At 38.3% G+C, this 15,446-nt stretch overlaps 1 protein-coding gene across 7 annotated transcripts in view; it reads left to right on the forward strand.

Annotated features, from left to right (window-relative positions):
- The window catches only part of DIP2C (DIP2 acetate--CoA ligase C (putative)), a 327,799-nt gene that overhangs the window by 204,775 nt on the left and 107,578 nt on the right, over positions 1-15,446 (forward strand). For 6 of the 7 annotated variants that reach the window (XM_087729737.1, XM_087729765.1, XM_087729774.1 and 3 more), the window contains 5 exons: positions 2,538-2,663; positions 3,519-3,728; positions 10,029-10,160; positions 11,510-11,629; positions 12,572-12,769. In XM_087729737.1, coding sequence (XP_087585863.1) covers positions 2,538-2,663; positions 3,519-3,728; positions 10,029-10,160; positions 11,510-11,629; positions 12,572-12,769 — 786 coding nt within the window. The remainder of the gene's footprint in view (positions 1-2,537; positions 2,664-3,518; positions 3,729-10,028; positions 10,161-11,509; positions 11,630-12,571; positions 12,770-15,446) is intronic. The other variant, XM_087729757.1, reaches the window with a different exon arrangement.

The following is a 15,446-nucleotide window of genomic DNA, read 5'->3' on the forward strand; positions in this document are numbered from 1 at the left end:
TGTTTATTCAGAGTTTCTTATCTTTTCCATTGTTTTGGCTTTCCTGTGGGGTTTTGGGGTTTTCTTTTTTTAGTAATCTCTAATTTGGTTTATTCCACAGTAACCCATTACAAATAAACATATCAGGCATGTGCTTTATTAAGAAAACAATTCAATTCCTGGACTCCCGTGGACTCATTTGAAAATCAAAACCCTGCAGAGTGTTTTTTAATTAAGCTGATGAGTTTACTTTCTTATATCAAAAAAGCATCAAAAAAGAAATCAAAGAATTCGCAAGTTCTGATTCAGTGTCCAGCTGTCACTAAGCATTTTAATAATGATTTTCTGTTGGCTATCCTCCTTTAAAAAACTTTTGAAGAATTTGAGTTACACCTCATTTCCCTCCTAATACTTACAGTAAAAAAACAAACCTAAAAACAATAATACACAAATAATTCTTCCTGTCTTGATCAGCAAAATTTATTCTCTTCCAAAAATTGCTGTAGAGTTTTGTTTTTTTAAAAAAGGGAAAGCTCATTTTTTTACTGCTTGATATCTAATTGCTATCCTTTGAAGGAAAACCAAGAATTTTACCTGTTTGTTGGATAAGAAACGCAAACTATTAGTGAGCATGTTCAGTCTTGTATACGTTATTGGCATTGGTGTGGAGAGAGCAGGTAGGAATTTATCTTGGGGACATGCTGTTAGGTGAAGACTTACATTGTTTATTTTCTTAGCCTGATACTTTTCACTTAAACTTTTCATCAGGTTTTAATTATAAGAAAGTCCGAAAACTTTCTACTTTAAAATAAGGACTTGACAGGAGAGAAATTGTTTTCTGGTTTGATGTTAGCATTGCAATCTTCCTCCGTTTTGGTCCGTCAGCCACACGGTTCTTTTATCTTTTGAGTATGCTTTTCTAGCTTTGCTGTTTGCTTTTCTTGTTTTGCTTTTGCTGACGTGCTCATCCTCTTCATGATTTAAAACAAAAGCAAAACATAACTCACAGAAGCAGCTGATAACATTCTTTTTCTTAGACTTACTCTTCTCTGCAGTCTTGCCACTGAGAGGTGCTTAAACCCTGGCAGAAGATAGGGAACACTATTATTAAAAATGAGACATAGCAGCTTATCAGCAGAGTGTATCATCTAATGCTTCTAGTCATCCTTCCCAGCTGTGACTTAAAAGAAGTTACTTATACTGATGTGATTGATCCAACAGCTCTTTAAATAAAAATATATATACTCTTCTCTTCCCTGTTGCTTTTCTTGGGGAACATTGCCTGTTCAGAGCTGCCACCACATCGACACAGGAGTAGGAAAGAGGCTGTGCACTGCCAAACCAGCCTATAAGGGTGGTCTTCAAACAGATTCAGCAGCAGAAGTGGGATCACTCTGGATTAACCCTGCTTCACCACGCTCTGACTTCACAAATGGAACAGCTAAATAGTGCGCACAACTTGCTGCCTTTTCTACAGCTGACTAACGGCGACTTGTTAAAAGGCAATGTCTAAGGTGCTTCCAGTGGTGTGCCAGACGGTCGGCCTGTGGCAGCTTCCTTGTCCATAAGTGACTTGTGTTGGCTGCCATGTGTTTTGCATACAGTCTCCTCATGTTCATCTTGTCCCAAAAGCACAGAAATACACAGACCAACAGTGCAAGGTAGTAAACTAAAGGCAGACTTATTTCAATGTATAGTTATGGTAGTAAGTAAAAGAGTTGCACAAAACAAAGTAATTCATCAAAGTAAAACATGTCGCTAGTGTCCTTTAGACATGATAAATGGCCTTTTTCAGACTTGGGGAGGCAGGCAGCTGTATGTACAGATGAAGGGTAGAGAAACTCCTCACTGGGGGTGTCCCCATGGAGAAGGGATCTGTTGGGTGCTTTAGAGCGGGCTGGTGTGAGCTGTGTGTAGCACACGCCTGCGAAGCACAAGGCCTGTGCTCAGAAAAAGCACAAGGCCTTGTGCTTTTTTTTTCATTCCACCTCAGGCCAACCCTACGTAATACTTACTTTTCTGAAAATAAAGCCAAGTGAAGGAGGCAGGAGTAGGATTTGGGAAAGGGGGACCTGCTGCCATTTCTGTTGTGACATTTCACATACCTCTTACCTTTCAAGCACATGTTCCTGTTCACTTAGTCTATGTGACTTTTGTGTAAATTGGAAACCTCATTCATTTAAAAAACGGGCAATGTTAATACACCACACTTTCACTGAAAACAGTAATGGTTGCTGAAGTAACAGCTCTTGGCGAAACCGCGGTTTGCTCTGGGGAAGCAGAGTTCCTACTCTTCAAATACTGCAACACTATTCTGGGAATATCATACAGCTCAAAGGACTTGTTTGTTGGTACAGCACTTTTCACTATAGCTTCTTTTTCTACAGTGAAGAGAACTCACACAGTCCCTCTGAGATCCCATGCGTTCCTGGCCTTTCATCATTCCATGCGCGTTGTCAGCCTAGCTGGCATATAGATGAACCTGCGCGCAGGTGCGCCGAATGCACAAACAGCCCGCTTCTGTCTGAATGCTAGCTTGAAATCTCTCTTTCTTCCAGATGTCCACACAGAAGCAGTTCAGGCAGCCCTTGCTAAACATAAAGAAAGGAAAATGGCAGTCCCCATGCCCTCAAAACGACGTTCATTGGTGGTCCAAACATCAATGGATGCCTACACACCTCCAGGTGAGCATCTCTGTGTATTTTATGAGAATGTTAAAAATGGTTCTCTGTGCTGCTATGAACTAATAATCTGCCTGCATAGGTAGTAATGGAAATGTTGTTTGAAGCACACTGAGGTATGAAGCACACATTGACGTATGTTTGAAGAGGAAAAGGTAAACTGAATGGTTGGAAAGTCAACTGGGGCAGTTTGCATGATTGCTTTGCCTTTGGTGGTACCTCAACTTGCATTGGTCCTTTTGGTCTTATGAGGACCTAACTATGGCCAGCTTGTCATATTTTCTGTGACTCAAAGTTTCTTTCAAGTTTTTAGTTAATTCAACGCTATAATGGAACATTGTCTTTACAATGAGTCATGCCATTCCTTTTTGAATTTATCTGCTCTTTTACCTACTAGACTGTGAAAATGCCCCACATCTTATGCATTCTCATACTTGCTGAATCCAGCTGGGATTCCATTTCTCACTGAGGGGTGGGCTTTCTACAATTGGAGAAGTTTTTCACAGACTTTGTGGAGTGAGCTTGGGAGAGTATTTTGGGTATTCTGTACTGTTAATAAATGGTTGGATATCTTCAGAACATTCTCAAGCCACATTATAAGGGAAGCCTCTTTTATTACCCTTATTTTTGTACGATAATACACAAGCCATGGCCTTAGAGCAGGAAAGGTCTCTCAGGGTGCAGTTAGCAATTGACTTCGCTTCAGGGCTTTCAGTATTACAGCCTTTTGTTACTATGTTTGCCTACCTTCATGAGTTTCTCTTAATGGCAGTTATGGATTTGTAATATGAACATTTCTTATTTCTATTAAGAAAACCCAAAAGCACTGCAAGTTAACAGGCCGTTTTTAATTACTAGATACTTCTTCTGGTTCAGAAGATGAAGGCTCCGTACAGGGCGACTCCCAGGGAACTCCCACCTCAAGTCAGGGGAGTATAAACATGGAACATTGGATCAGTCAAGCGATCCACGGCTCTACCACGTCAACCACTTCCTCCTCCTCGACACAAAGTGGAGGCAGTGGTGCTGCACACAGACTAGCTGATGTTATGGCTCAAACGCATATAGGTTAGTATACGGACATTTCGAATATGTCCAGTTTAACATGAGTTTTGTCTCTCACATTCAGCTGATACTGCTATATGAAGTGTTATAAAAGTCTTTCCTGTGCTTTTTCTTCTTTCCTTTTTGCTATTTACATATATTATATGGAGTGATAATCCTATGTTCTTATTTCATGAGAAAATAAAAAAAAACAGCAATTTAGATTTGGGGGTAGATTTATGTTGCGGCAAACAGGGTCTAGGTGTTGGCTCCCAAATATCTTAAAATGTGCAGTTGCTTAGTTCCATTGTTCCATTAGTTCCAAGTTCCATTGCTTAGCACTAAAAACATCTCTGTAGGATCCATCAGTAAGGAAACTCCGTGCATGCAGCATTAGGAATTGCTTGCGCATGAGTTTCCCCTACTGCCACACCACTTTAATTACATAGTTTTGAGTGATTTTTGATAATTCTGTTAACAGTAGGTCCTCTTAAACATATTTTTTCTGCCCTTAATTGAATATAGAATACTTGGGCTGGGATATCTAGCTATTATAGTCCTTGGGAAAGTCTGTTATATACCTTTGGAGAAGAGATCTGTTGGTATTATTATTAGTAGCTTGTTTATATCCTTTGGAAAGATCCTAGGAAGCCAAAGCTTTCTTTCCATTAGGACTAAGCTTCACAGACATTAATTATTTCTGAATATTGTGCCATTGACATTAGTCTTCATTAAAATGAGGCAGCTATTCGATTAGGCATGTGGAAAGCAAGGCTTGTTTTCCCTTCATTCTCCAGTAACTGCTGTTTATCATACGAGGAATCTGCCTTGGGTGCATTCTTGCTGGGGCTGTGTATTTTGGGTTGTCTCACTGAAAATCTGTTGGAATCTATACTGGAACAGATAAAGCAACCTTGCTACTGTTCTGCTACACATATGAAATGCTGTTTTGTGTGACTGATCCTTCCTTTTCAAGTATATGTAATGAGATACATGAAAGCATCTTAAATGTTTCTGATTTTATGTGCTGGAACAGTAGTCCATATCCCTTTTTTTTTCTCTTAGTATACCTTGATGCAACACCTGTATTTTCAGATAACTAATCCTCTCACTGTGGTCTGGAATTGCTGAATTGCAGTCAGGAGAAGAATTTCTATTGTATTCTTAAATTCATGCTAAATGAATAGCTTAGAACCTTGTTTTAGAAACACATATACTTCTGAACACATTAATCATTGCATTTGGTTATTTTCTGTGACTTCATCTTGAAATGCTAGAGGAAATTATAGCATGGAGAATTAAATTTATCCAAACTCTAAAAGGTTGCATTACTCACACACCAAGTCTTAATGTGTCTTTAAATATAGCTTCTTTATAATGTGACATTTCAGTAATTTTAAATCTGGCACAGTAAGTCTTCTTTTATAATCACTGAGTTTGTGGTAAATAATACAGCATTTATAGAGCTAATTTAAGATGGCAGTATTCTGCAGAAGAGGAAACATACTGCTTCTTGGTTTATTTTGCCTTGTTGTTGTTGACTGGAAAGATCCCTCCTTTGAAGGAAGCAGTTAAGCTTACCTCAGTGTATACATATTTTTATTCGTTCTGACAATAAGATACCTTAAATTGCATTTCTAGTTGGACAGTAGTTGTGATGTAGTAATGTAAAGGTCATTTGGATACAAAATGTAAGTGATACCTGCTAACAGATTGAGACTGTGATCTCAAAGTTACCATCAGTCATTGCTAAGATCACTGGAAATGTAAGAGAAGCTGTACAGATGATAACTATAAGAAGTATTTCTTCATGGTGAGCTGCTTTCTGTAAGAATTCAAAATTAAATGACTCTTTTGTTTTTTTAAAATCCGAAGAGGTGGATTTTGCATTTAAATGTATTCTAAGAGGTAATAGATGTGAAGTATTCCCACAGATAGCCTTGCTTTTTCAGAGGCAGCGTGCCAGTGATCGTAGATGAATAATCCTCTTCGGTAGGAGAGAAGGTGGCAGAGAAGAATAATCCTGTTCTCTGAAGCTCCTCAGCTACTGGAGACAATTTGTTCTGGATCATAAAGAACATATATTCCTATGGCTTGATGTTTGTTTGGTCCAGGGAGTTGTTCTCCAGAGACAGATCAGCCTGCAAGAGAGTACTCATCTGTAAATATGTAAGGACATACTGCCATACTCTGAAGATGCCAATTTTGATAAATACAAATTTAAGGGGCAACAGGAAAGACCTTTAATGATAACCAAAAAAAGCCCTCCATTCTAATATCCACTAGGATTTGACCTCCAGAGTGCATCACAGAATCAAAGGGAGATTTTTCCAGTTTAAGTACTGTAATGCAGTCCTCAGAAGGGATTTGATAAAAAGCTTTGGCTATAATATAATCAGAGTTCAGCTTTGTGGATCATTTAGATAATTTGCATAAGATATTACATGCTTTTAATGTTATACCGTTCATTTAATTTGGCTGCTGCTGCTCTATTATGGCCAAAGTTCTAGTTTAGGACAGATATCTTTTAAATATTTATTCTCAGTTTTAAGACAATCAGGTGTCTGTACTAAGCTCCAGGGAGGATCTCTAGTTTGGCATAGGTATCACGGTTGTGTTGGGTAGTTCTTGAACTTAGAGGTCAAACCAGTGAAATCTCTAAAAAATGTCTAATGTTCTGACCCATCTTTGGGTCAGTACTGTATATATTTCTAAGGTCTTTAAGCTTTCATTTGACTGTATTATGTTTTTTGGATCTGTACGTATATAAACATCAAGGAGAGAAAGCACATCCCAAAGCTCGAAAAGTTCATGTAATGAAAACCGCACAGCGCTTACCTATGATTGTAAATTTATATAAAAAGTTAAACATCTCACTACAAAATTTTGATCCTGTAGGCGCATTTAATGTTTCTTTTATATGCTTCAAATATGTTTCTGTTTGAAAATCAAAGGCCTCTATCCAAATTAAAGGCTACATAGATTTCTAATAAAGTAAATATAAAAACATGTGTGATAAGGCATGACTGATAGTTCTCTGACAACCTTAAAATTCTTATGTGTTCTGAGGGTGATTATTAACTTATAATACAGGAGACTAGTTTAAAATGCTCTCTGTCACCCAGACATCAATATGGCAGAAACCCAGCTAATGGAAAAAGCCACAGCTCTGACTCTGGATTTCCCTTCCCTGACAACCAGAACAGCCAGCTCGTTCAGGAGATAAAGCTACATTTTCTTTTAGTATTGCAGGGATGCTTTTTGAGTTCCCGGAGACTTTAAAAATACACGGTGCTTGTGAGTGCTTCCAAATGTCCACTGGAAAGTATTCCTCCACCTCTTCGCTTCTTCTCAAACATGGGGCTCTGTCAATGCACACACTCTGTCCCTATGTGAATGTGCTCTGCATTGTTAGTTCTTTACGATTTTCATGAAATGGGGTAAATTATATCACTCCAGTGGCAGAAATGAAGAGAGCCTTAACTGGAAACAGCTGTTCTGTCTGTGATCTTCTAGTGCAAGAATACTGGAAGAGATGGGAAGAGGAGGTGACGCAAATATGTATGTTTGATGGAGGAAATGCTTTGAAGTCATGCAGCTGTCACAGTTTCTACTTTTTAGTCAACAGATGTGTCAGGATCATTATTCTTAACTGAACCTCAAACAGTGCTTCAAGTTACCTGACATAAGACCAAACAGCTCTATACAGATTGTGTCCACAGTCTAAGCCTGGATTGACTGTTCTATACAAAAAAGGGTACATTTCACATAACATAACAATTATCTTTATCTTTAGAAGTCATTCAGACCAAATTTTTGTCTGCATGACTTCATTTCTCCAAGGCTGACTCTGAGAAGGGAACCGACTGAGGATTTGTAAATCTAATGGATGAAACCTACAGCTGTAGATATTGCCATGGTAAGACATCTGTTATAGCAGATACTATAAAGGAACACGGCAAGACAAACCTTAATGTTTCTCTTCTGCTACATAAGGGTTCTCCTTAATGGAAATGTAACTAGCAGATGGGCAGCCAGGGTGCTAAAGCCTCACTCTTTGGCCAGCCAGTGGTGGCCGCCTTGGGAAGAGAGTTTCTTTTAGGTAATTTCAAGTGCCAGTGCTGCTTGTTCAAAAGGAAACCCTTTTACAAAAGAGCAAGAAGCTTCTTTCTCATGTTATTTCATGCTACTCGGCACCATGTGGTACAAAGAAGTATTTGGTTTCAAGTTTATAGATCTGAAGGGAGAGCATCTCTGCTCTGCGGTGCTTTGGATCACGTATCTTCTTTCCCACGCATTAAAAAAAATTCATCTCAGTGCTAAAACCTGAAAAAGAGATACTTTAACTCCAATTCAGTTTGCCTTGTAAAGTCTGAAAGATGGAAATACTTCACTGGAAAGATGTAAACAATTACAGCTAACTTTAAAAATACTTTCTCATGTTACTAATAGCTGACTAAGTACAATTATTTTCTTAGTCATGATCTCCTCTTTTATTTGCATAGCAGAACTGCATTATAAGTAAAAGATAAAAAGATAAACATCAGCATTTTTTAATTGACTTAGTTATTGGGTAATTCAATCATGATCTATAAAAAGCTCTCGCCACTTAGCAAGAAAGGCCAAAAATTGTGCTGAGTCTAAAATAGTTGATAATGACAAGACATCTAAAATGAAGACATTATTCAAACAATTACCAGCATAAGCTTCGTTGTCTGAGCTATTACACTTCAGCTGGTCACTTATAGCATAATATAAGGTGTTTGTTTCAGTAACATTATAACAATGGATGTGATCAGACTCAAAAGGCTCGACTGGACGTGTGTAGGATGCAAGATGTTTTTGAGTTGCACGATAAAAGCCATCTCATGTTTTCCTCAACCAGGTACTGTGGTTGAGTGATAAGGTTGAGTCCTTACGATGTTCATGAATATAAACATTAAATAACAACTACAGACATTAATATCATGTCTTGATTTTTCATTATGATTGTCCTTAAAATGCTACCTTCAAATGAGAAGTATGCAAAATAGGCATCTAATATAGCATCCTGGTACTGTATGCGTAGCCATAAAAATTAGTTATCTGTGTTGATGGTGCATGAATCTGGGATTGAATGCACAAGAATTACAATGATCCAAAGTTCAAGACTCATGAAGATGCTTTATAATTACATGTAAGGTGAAATTTACTGTAGAAGTTGGTGTTACAGTAGAGTTACGGCACCATAATGCTTATAGGGCAGATGTAATAAAAAGCATGACTTGAAAATAGTATTGGAACAAGATGAAGTTTTTACAGAATTTTTGCATTTTTAAAGACTCTTACCCTATTGTAAAATTGAGTGCATTCCTCTTCACTTCAGCGGCAGCAGAATGAAGACATGCCTTCTTTTGTATCTCAGAGGCTGCTGGGGATCATTTATGTCAATCGAGAGAGAAGTTGTTATTTGCTCGTGGTATTTATCTCCATCTACTCTAATGCTGATAAAAACCTGGAAAAAAATTATGAGACAACCCATAAAAATAGTACAAATACGTAGGTAATACAGGTGCAGGCTTGAAAACATGGGAAAACAAACTGTGGTAGCCTGCTGAGTTACCAGGCTATGAAAGAGAAAGATTAGCTCTGTGGAGCTGTTTGGCGTTGCTGGCATGAGTCAGACCAAATTGTGTTTGCCTTCTGGAAGACAAGTCTTTGTTATGCGGAAGAATTGAAATAGCTCTGTCTAAGAATAGTAGACAAGCAAGTGTCCATGCAGAATGCAAAGTTCATGTTTCTTTACCTTTTATTTCTTTCCCCTGGATTCCAACCCTGCTATGATTGATTTTTTTCCTAATATATGAAAAAATTCCTTTCTTAACTAAAATTGGCCTTTTCAAAATACAGATGTTATAAAAGGGATATGCATTGGCACTTGCAAGTGATTGACAACATGCTGTATTCTTTTTATTTAGAAAAACTGACGCAATAATCTATCAGAAGTATATTTGTCTGGGTCTTTTCTTTTTGAGGCTGTTCACAAGCTTTAACTTAGTATAAAATTAAATGTCAGTGGAGAACCTACAACCTAATTGTATCTTTTTTTAGTCTATTGCTTATATGATTACAGATATACAGCCCCTGTTTTAATCAGTAGAAACTTTATTTATTAAAATCATGCTGTACATTATAGTTGTATACGTTCATTTTGTGCATTAACTTTGACGCCTGTTTAGATGTTGGGGAAAAAAAAATCAAATGGTATCCTTTCCTCTCCCCTTTGCTTTTCTGCCCTTCAACACTAGAGGTACACGGTTAAACCTTTTAACTTATTTTTCACAGAAAATCATTCTGCCCCTCCAGATGTTACCACTTACACCTCAGAACACTCAATACAAGTAGAAAGACCGCAAGGATCAACGGCACGGGTGGCACCGAAGTATGGAAACGCTGAACTTATGGAGACTGGTGATGGTATGTCACAAAGCAAAACTGGGGTTTTTTTGAGTATCGTAACCCTTTTAGTGGCTCCTGTATGCATCTGCTCTTTGTTTCTCCTGAGCACATTTCACTTATAAACACGTACAAAATTGCAGCATCTTTACAGTCCTAAAATAAACTGGTATAAATGAAGCCGACATAGAGAAATACTTCTTAATCAGCAGAGCTGATTCCCTGTAGAAATTGTTTGGCAAAAGAAAGCAGTGACTCTCTTTAGATCTGCTTTTATCATGCTGCCTGGTTACAGCTAGTCTGTTTTTTAAATGGCAAAGAAAGTGACATGCTAGGATGGCTACATCTTGAAAAGTGACATGTTTGAAGTTTTATTTTCTGAGTATATTTTTTTTTGAAAAACAGTTATTTGTAAACCCTTTCTTATTTACTGCTCCTCTTTTCTAAAACGTACTAAACAATATTTCAGCAAGGTGTGGAATTGTTGACCAAGTGTGTCGCATCTAAACTTAGCAGCTTCAGCTCTAAAAAACACTTGGTAAAAGTTTTGGAGCCAAACTTATGGAAGGGTAAGAAGGTGAAATTCCTGCAATGCAGTGACAGGAAGCTATTAGTTCAGGAACAGATGACATGAACATTGCAGAGGCTTTGCACTCGACTAGGGAAAGGGAAGGGGGAGGTGATTGATGGGATTATATTATAAAAGTGCCCCTTGCCCCACGCTCCTGTTCAGAATTGTGTTTTTTAAAGTGCTGTATGGGCAAGCGTGCTCCCTTTGGAGATCGCTGGCTGGTGGGATTGGCTGTAGGGTTGTTCAGAGAATACAGGGTCATGCTGAAGTAATACAAAGATGTGAACCATGTTTAAGATGGATACTAGACAGATGTCCACTACAGTGTAAAGAGCAACCCAGAATAAATGATGGGGCAGAGCCTATGAGCCACACTCCTTGCTGAGCTGCAGTCTAGTCAGACAACGTTGGTATGACCAGTGATCGTGGGGAGAGCCAACGCCTGTCTTCTCACTGACCATTGCCAACGCCACCTGGAAGAGTTCTCTAAGGTTACTGACATTTGCTGTAGGAAGGGTTTTTTCACTGTGCTTCTCTCCCTCAGTCTATGTGCTGTTTCGCCTCCAATTTTGCAAGCTCACTCTGACATTGTTGTATTGTTTGTATTTAAACTAGGCATCATTGTTCCTTTTTGCTGAAATGATCTTAATGTCTTAATGTTGCATACTTGAGTCACGGTATGGCATGAAACTGTAGTTGTGGTGGCCTTGCAGTCCTAGACTTTTTCTTACCCCACTTAACATCTGGTGGCGTTCAGCGTAGCGGTCGACTGATGTCTCCATTGATCCCTGTCCTGCAGGAGTACCAGTGAGCAGCAGAGTGTCAGCAAAGATTCAGCAGCTGGTCAATACACTAAAACGGCCCAAACGACCACCATTACGAGAGTTCTTTGTAGATGACTTTGAGGAATTGTTAGAAGGTAAAATGACTGTTTTTCAAAAGGTTTGGGGATCTCTTATTAAAACTCTGTAAAATGTTTGTCTCGCACATTGACTTTCGCGAAAGCTAAGTGAGCCCTCCTTTTACTGGCAAGTACCAAAAAGCATCGGTATTCAGTGGAATCTGGTTGTAGTGAGCTTGGACGTAGTGCTGTAGAGTCAAAAGTCTCTTGTTTGCTCAGCTCCTGGTTCTGCTTGCAAAGAAACAACAGAAGAGAGTGGAGGGAAGCTTTGCTTTTTTTTTACATTCAGGTGTGGGTTACAGCCATTGCTTTTGAACACCAATATGAGAAAAACTGTCAGCGAGGGAGCATGTGAAATGTTTTACACATTCTTGGTAACAGAAACATCGAAAAAATGAACTAAATGTAAGATAGAAAAAAGGATAAAGTCAATAAATGGATTTTTTTTTAAGGAAGCCAGTGCTTTGAGAATGAAGATTTGCCAGGATGCGGAGATTTACATAGTCTTCATAGTAGTTTGTAAGAAAGCACTGTAACAGAACATGACTTAAATCAATCTGTTACTGATGACTTGTTAAAGTACATTTTTTCAGTAGTTCTGCGGTTCATCTCATTACTGCATTTTTGCTAGGAAAAAGTATTCTCCATGTCTCTTTAGGAATAAAGAAAGGTTGATTATTTCAAAGATAAATATATGCATGTTGCCTCAGCAGTTTCTTTCCCTGCTTGTAGAGCTAGTGTAAGGATAAGCACGTGTGTTCCTGAGATGTTTCAGTTGCTTCATCTCTGGTAAAGTTAAAAGATAATTATTCTGTTCTATTTCTCTGTTGCTTCTCAATACCTTCTAACATGTTATTATTTCCAAGATATTTTGCAAAGGTAACTTATTCTCTTGGTTACACAGGTGTACACAAGGTATAGAATTTACATGGTAACTGTATATCTTTTCATAATCATAAGTTCAACAGCCAGATCCAAACCAGCCAAAGCCAGAAGGAGCTCAGATGTTGGCTATGCGTGGGGAGCAATTAGGTGTGGTTACAAATTGGCCGCCTTCTCTGGAAGCAGCTTTGCAGCGATGGGGGACCATCTCACCGAAAGCTCCTTGCCTAACCACTATGGATACCAATGGAAAACCACTGTATATTCTCACTTACGGTGAGCACTCTTCAAACTCCTTGTGCTATTATATATTCTATACAGCGTCTATGTGTATAGTAAATGCATGAATATAATGAAAAAAGCCCTCTGATGCAAAAATATAGTGAAAAACGCCCTCCAATGATGCATCTTTTCCATTTCTGAGTAGGGTAAGACAATTCTGAAGCTGTTGGTGTCTGAGTATGGATTGCTGAGATGTTATAGTATGATTTATTTCACAAAAAGGAAAAAAGCTGAATAGATACACTCGTGGAATCACAGATCATAAATTAAAACCACCTTTTACATAGAGATACATCCTAGGGCAGATTTTCCTGAAGATTAACGTCTAAATCCATTGCCTTTGGATATTGCCTGGGCTTTGTTCTGCAAAAGCAGAATCTGGTATACAAAAATTCAACAGCTTCCTGAAGAAGTTAAAATAGGATTTTTTTACCGTGTTTTGCTGACATTGTAGTAAGTGTGATTTGAATTATTCCTCCTGATGCGTAGCTGTACAGCTAGCAAATATACCCCCTTGAGACAGATTTGCCAGGATATATTTCAGTGTGATCTTTGGTATGTTGATATAATTCAATGTGTACTGCCTGACAATCTATTTCAACCAAGAAAGGACAAATAAAAATAAACATAACGCTATCTCTGACAAGTAGCTCCCATATAGCTTCTAATTTTGAGATGTTCAGGGGACATTTGGGAGATGTTCAAAGGAATTATTATGAATAATGGTCAAACTTTGAAAGCAAGTTGGAACATTTCTGTATGCTATTGATACGGATATAAAAAATTATTTTGCTTTTTTTATTTCTGCCTTCTCAGGGACCTAGAGTTCTGTGCAGAGAATGTTTTTACATGCTGTGTTATAGAGGTCTGTCTGTTTTGTTCAGTGCTGAATGCTCCTTTCCATTCAGGAGTCAGACTGAGTGATGGTCCCTGGCCAAAAACATGCCTGCTGCAACTTTGGCATTGCAAATATAGTTAAAGGCTTTTAAAGCATAACAGAACCTTTGCAACTGAAGGTCATGCATGAAATATTTTCCCTTCAGGTACCTTAGAGTTAAGAAGTTCCTTAAATTAGGGGGTAAATATATGATTCACCGTTGATCAATGTTTTTCTTCCTTAAGGACATTTACTTGGAACTAGAGAAGAATTTTGAAGTTTGCAATTACATGTTTGCAGAAGAGCAATTCATATCATCTACTGAATGCCCTAAATAAATTGGACAGGAAAGAAAATTAAGATGTTAGTGAGAATCAGACCATTCTTCTGAATATGGGATTCTGTCCAGAGAGTCTGAGCATATGTCCTGCTTTGCCTGAAGGGCTGGAGGCTGAGCAAATCAACCTGAGGAACTCAGCCACATGGCTCGCAGAGCCACCTAGCCTGCTTCTCTATCCTAAGCTAACTCTTTCCAAACACCTATTCTACATTGTCCAAATCCTGAGAAAAATGGGACTAAAATTCATGTTTTCATTAATTTCATTTGACAGCACTCTAGGATATGGTTTTTGCTGCTGCCTTTCAGTAGTTTCCTGAGGTCAGAAAAAATCAATTATTTTTTTCTTTTTTTTTTCCTTCTTTTTATAGATAAAAGAAATTACAAACAAAAACATTTCATAAAAGATTCAGTGAATTCTTCTCTGCCAGCTAGATTTCAAGCTGACATTCTTCTTCATGGGAAATGTCCATTCACTTTTGAAAAATCATTAACATTACAGCCACCTGCCATTTTACTGGTGACTTTATGAATGATTTTGCTGTAGCTATTCTACCTTTTGTGTCTGTAGTATTTTCTAGCAACTGTGGGCATGGCATTTTTTAAAGTTGAACATTAATAGACATTAAGCCTTGAACTCAGCAAAGACACTCTTATTCATTAATTTTTATCCCTGTGCATAGTTCGACTGGCCCTGGTGGTAATAAACTTTTGAAAGATGAGCTTAACCCACAGTCCTACCACATGGTATTAACGTGACGCTTCATTTCCTTGTGTGCATGCTATGATCAGATGACTAAAACTTTAAAATATCAACATTGAGGACTTTAAGTAGCCTCTGAGTTTGTACCTCACAGTTTTACTCAGGTTCTTTGCCAATTTAAGGAAACACCATTACCAGGATTTTTCATGTGTTCACAATTTTGACAAATATTCCAAGAGTTTTAAGAATAATTCTGTTTCTAGAGGTTCAGTCTTTAACATGTTACCAACATGGTCACTATGCACCTCTTCCTGAATATTTTACCTCTGTTTACTGTTTCTGCATCAGCCTTTTCTCACACCCTCTTGTGTCTTCATGGAAATCCTCTTCATTCATCCTCCAGCTTTCCGGATAAGAGGAGGCTTCTACATGATGTCGTTTGATCCCTACTTTTTTCATACACAGCATCTTCTCCAATTTCTGGCCTCTGCATGGATGAATTGCAGGTTTGCCTGCTTATTCCAGCCTTCTTTCCATCTTTCCAAACAGGATTCCAGGAGCGTCTCTGTAGCTGTCCGCTAGGTCATAGCCCGTCTGAGCAAGAGTACTTATTCCCTTAACACCAAGCAAGTTTATCTCTTCCTTTGTGGATCATTGCAGACAATATTGCCATCGTGCCCACCACTCAGGCTGTAACTCATCATACATGACCCAGACATGTCTTTAGTTTTGTACAGCTGTTCTGTGTCTAAAC

The sequence above is a fragment of the Nipponia nippon genome, unplaced genomic scaffold (genome assembly GCF_047370975.1).
Source record: "Nipponia nippon isolate SJK-2023a ecotype South Korea unplaced genomic scaffold, ASM4737097v1 scaffold_1, whole genome shotgun sequence".
NCBI lineage: Eukaryota > Metazoa > Chordata > Aves > Pelecaniformes > Threskiornithidae > Nipponia > Nipponia nippon.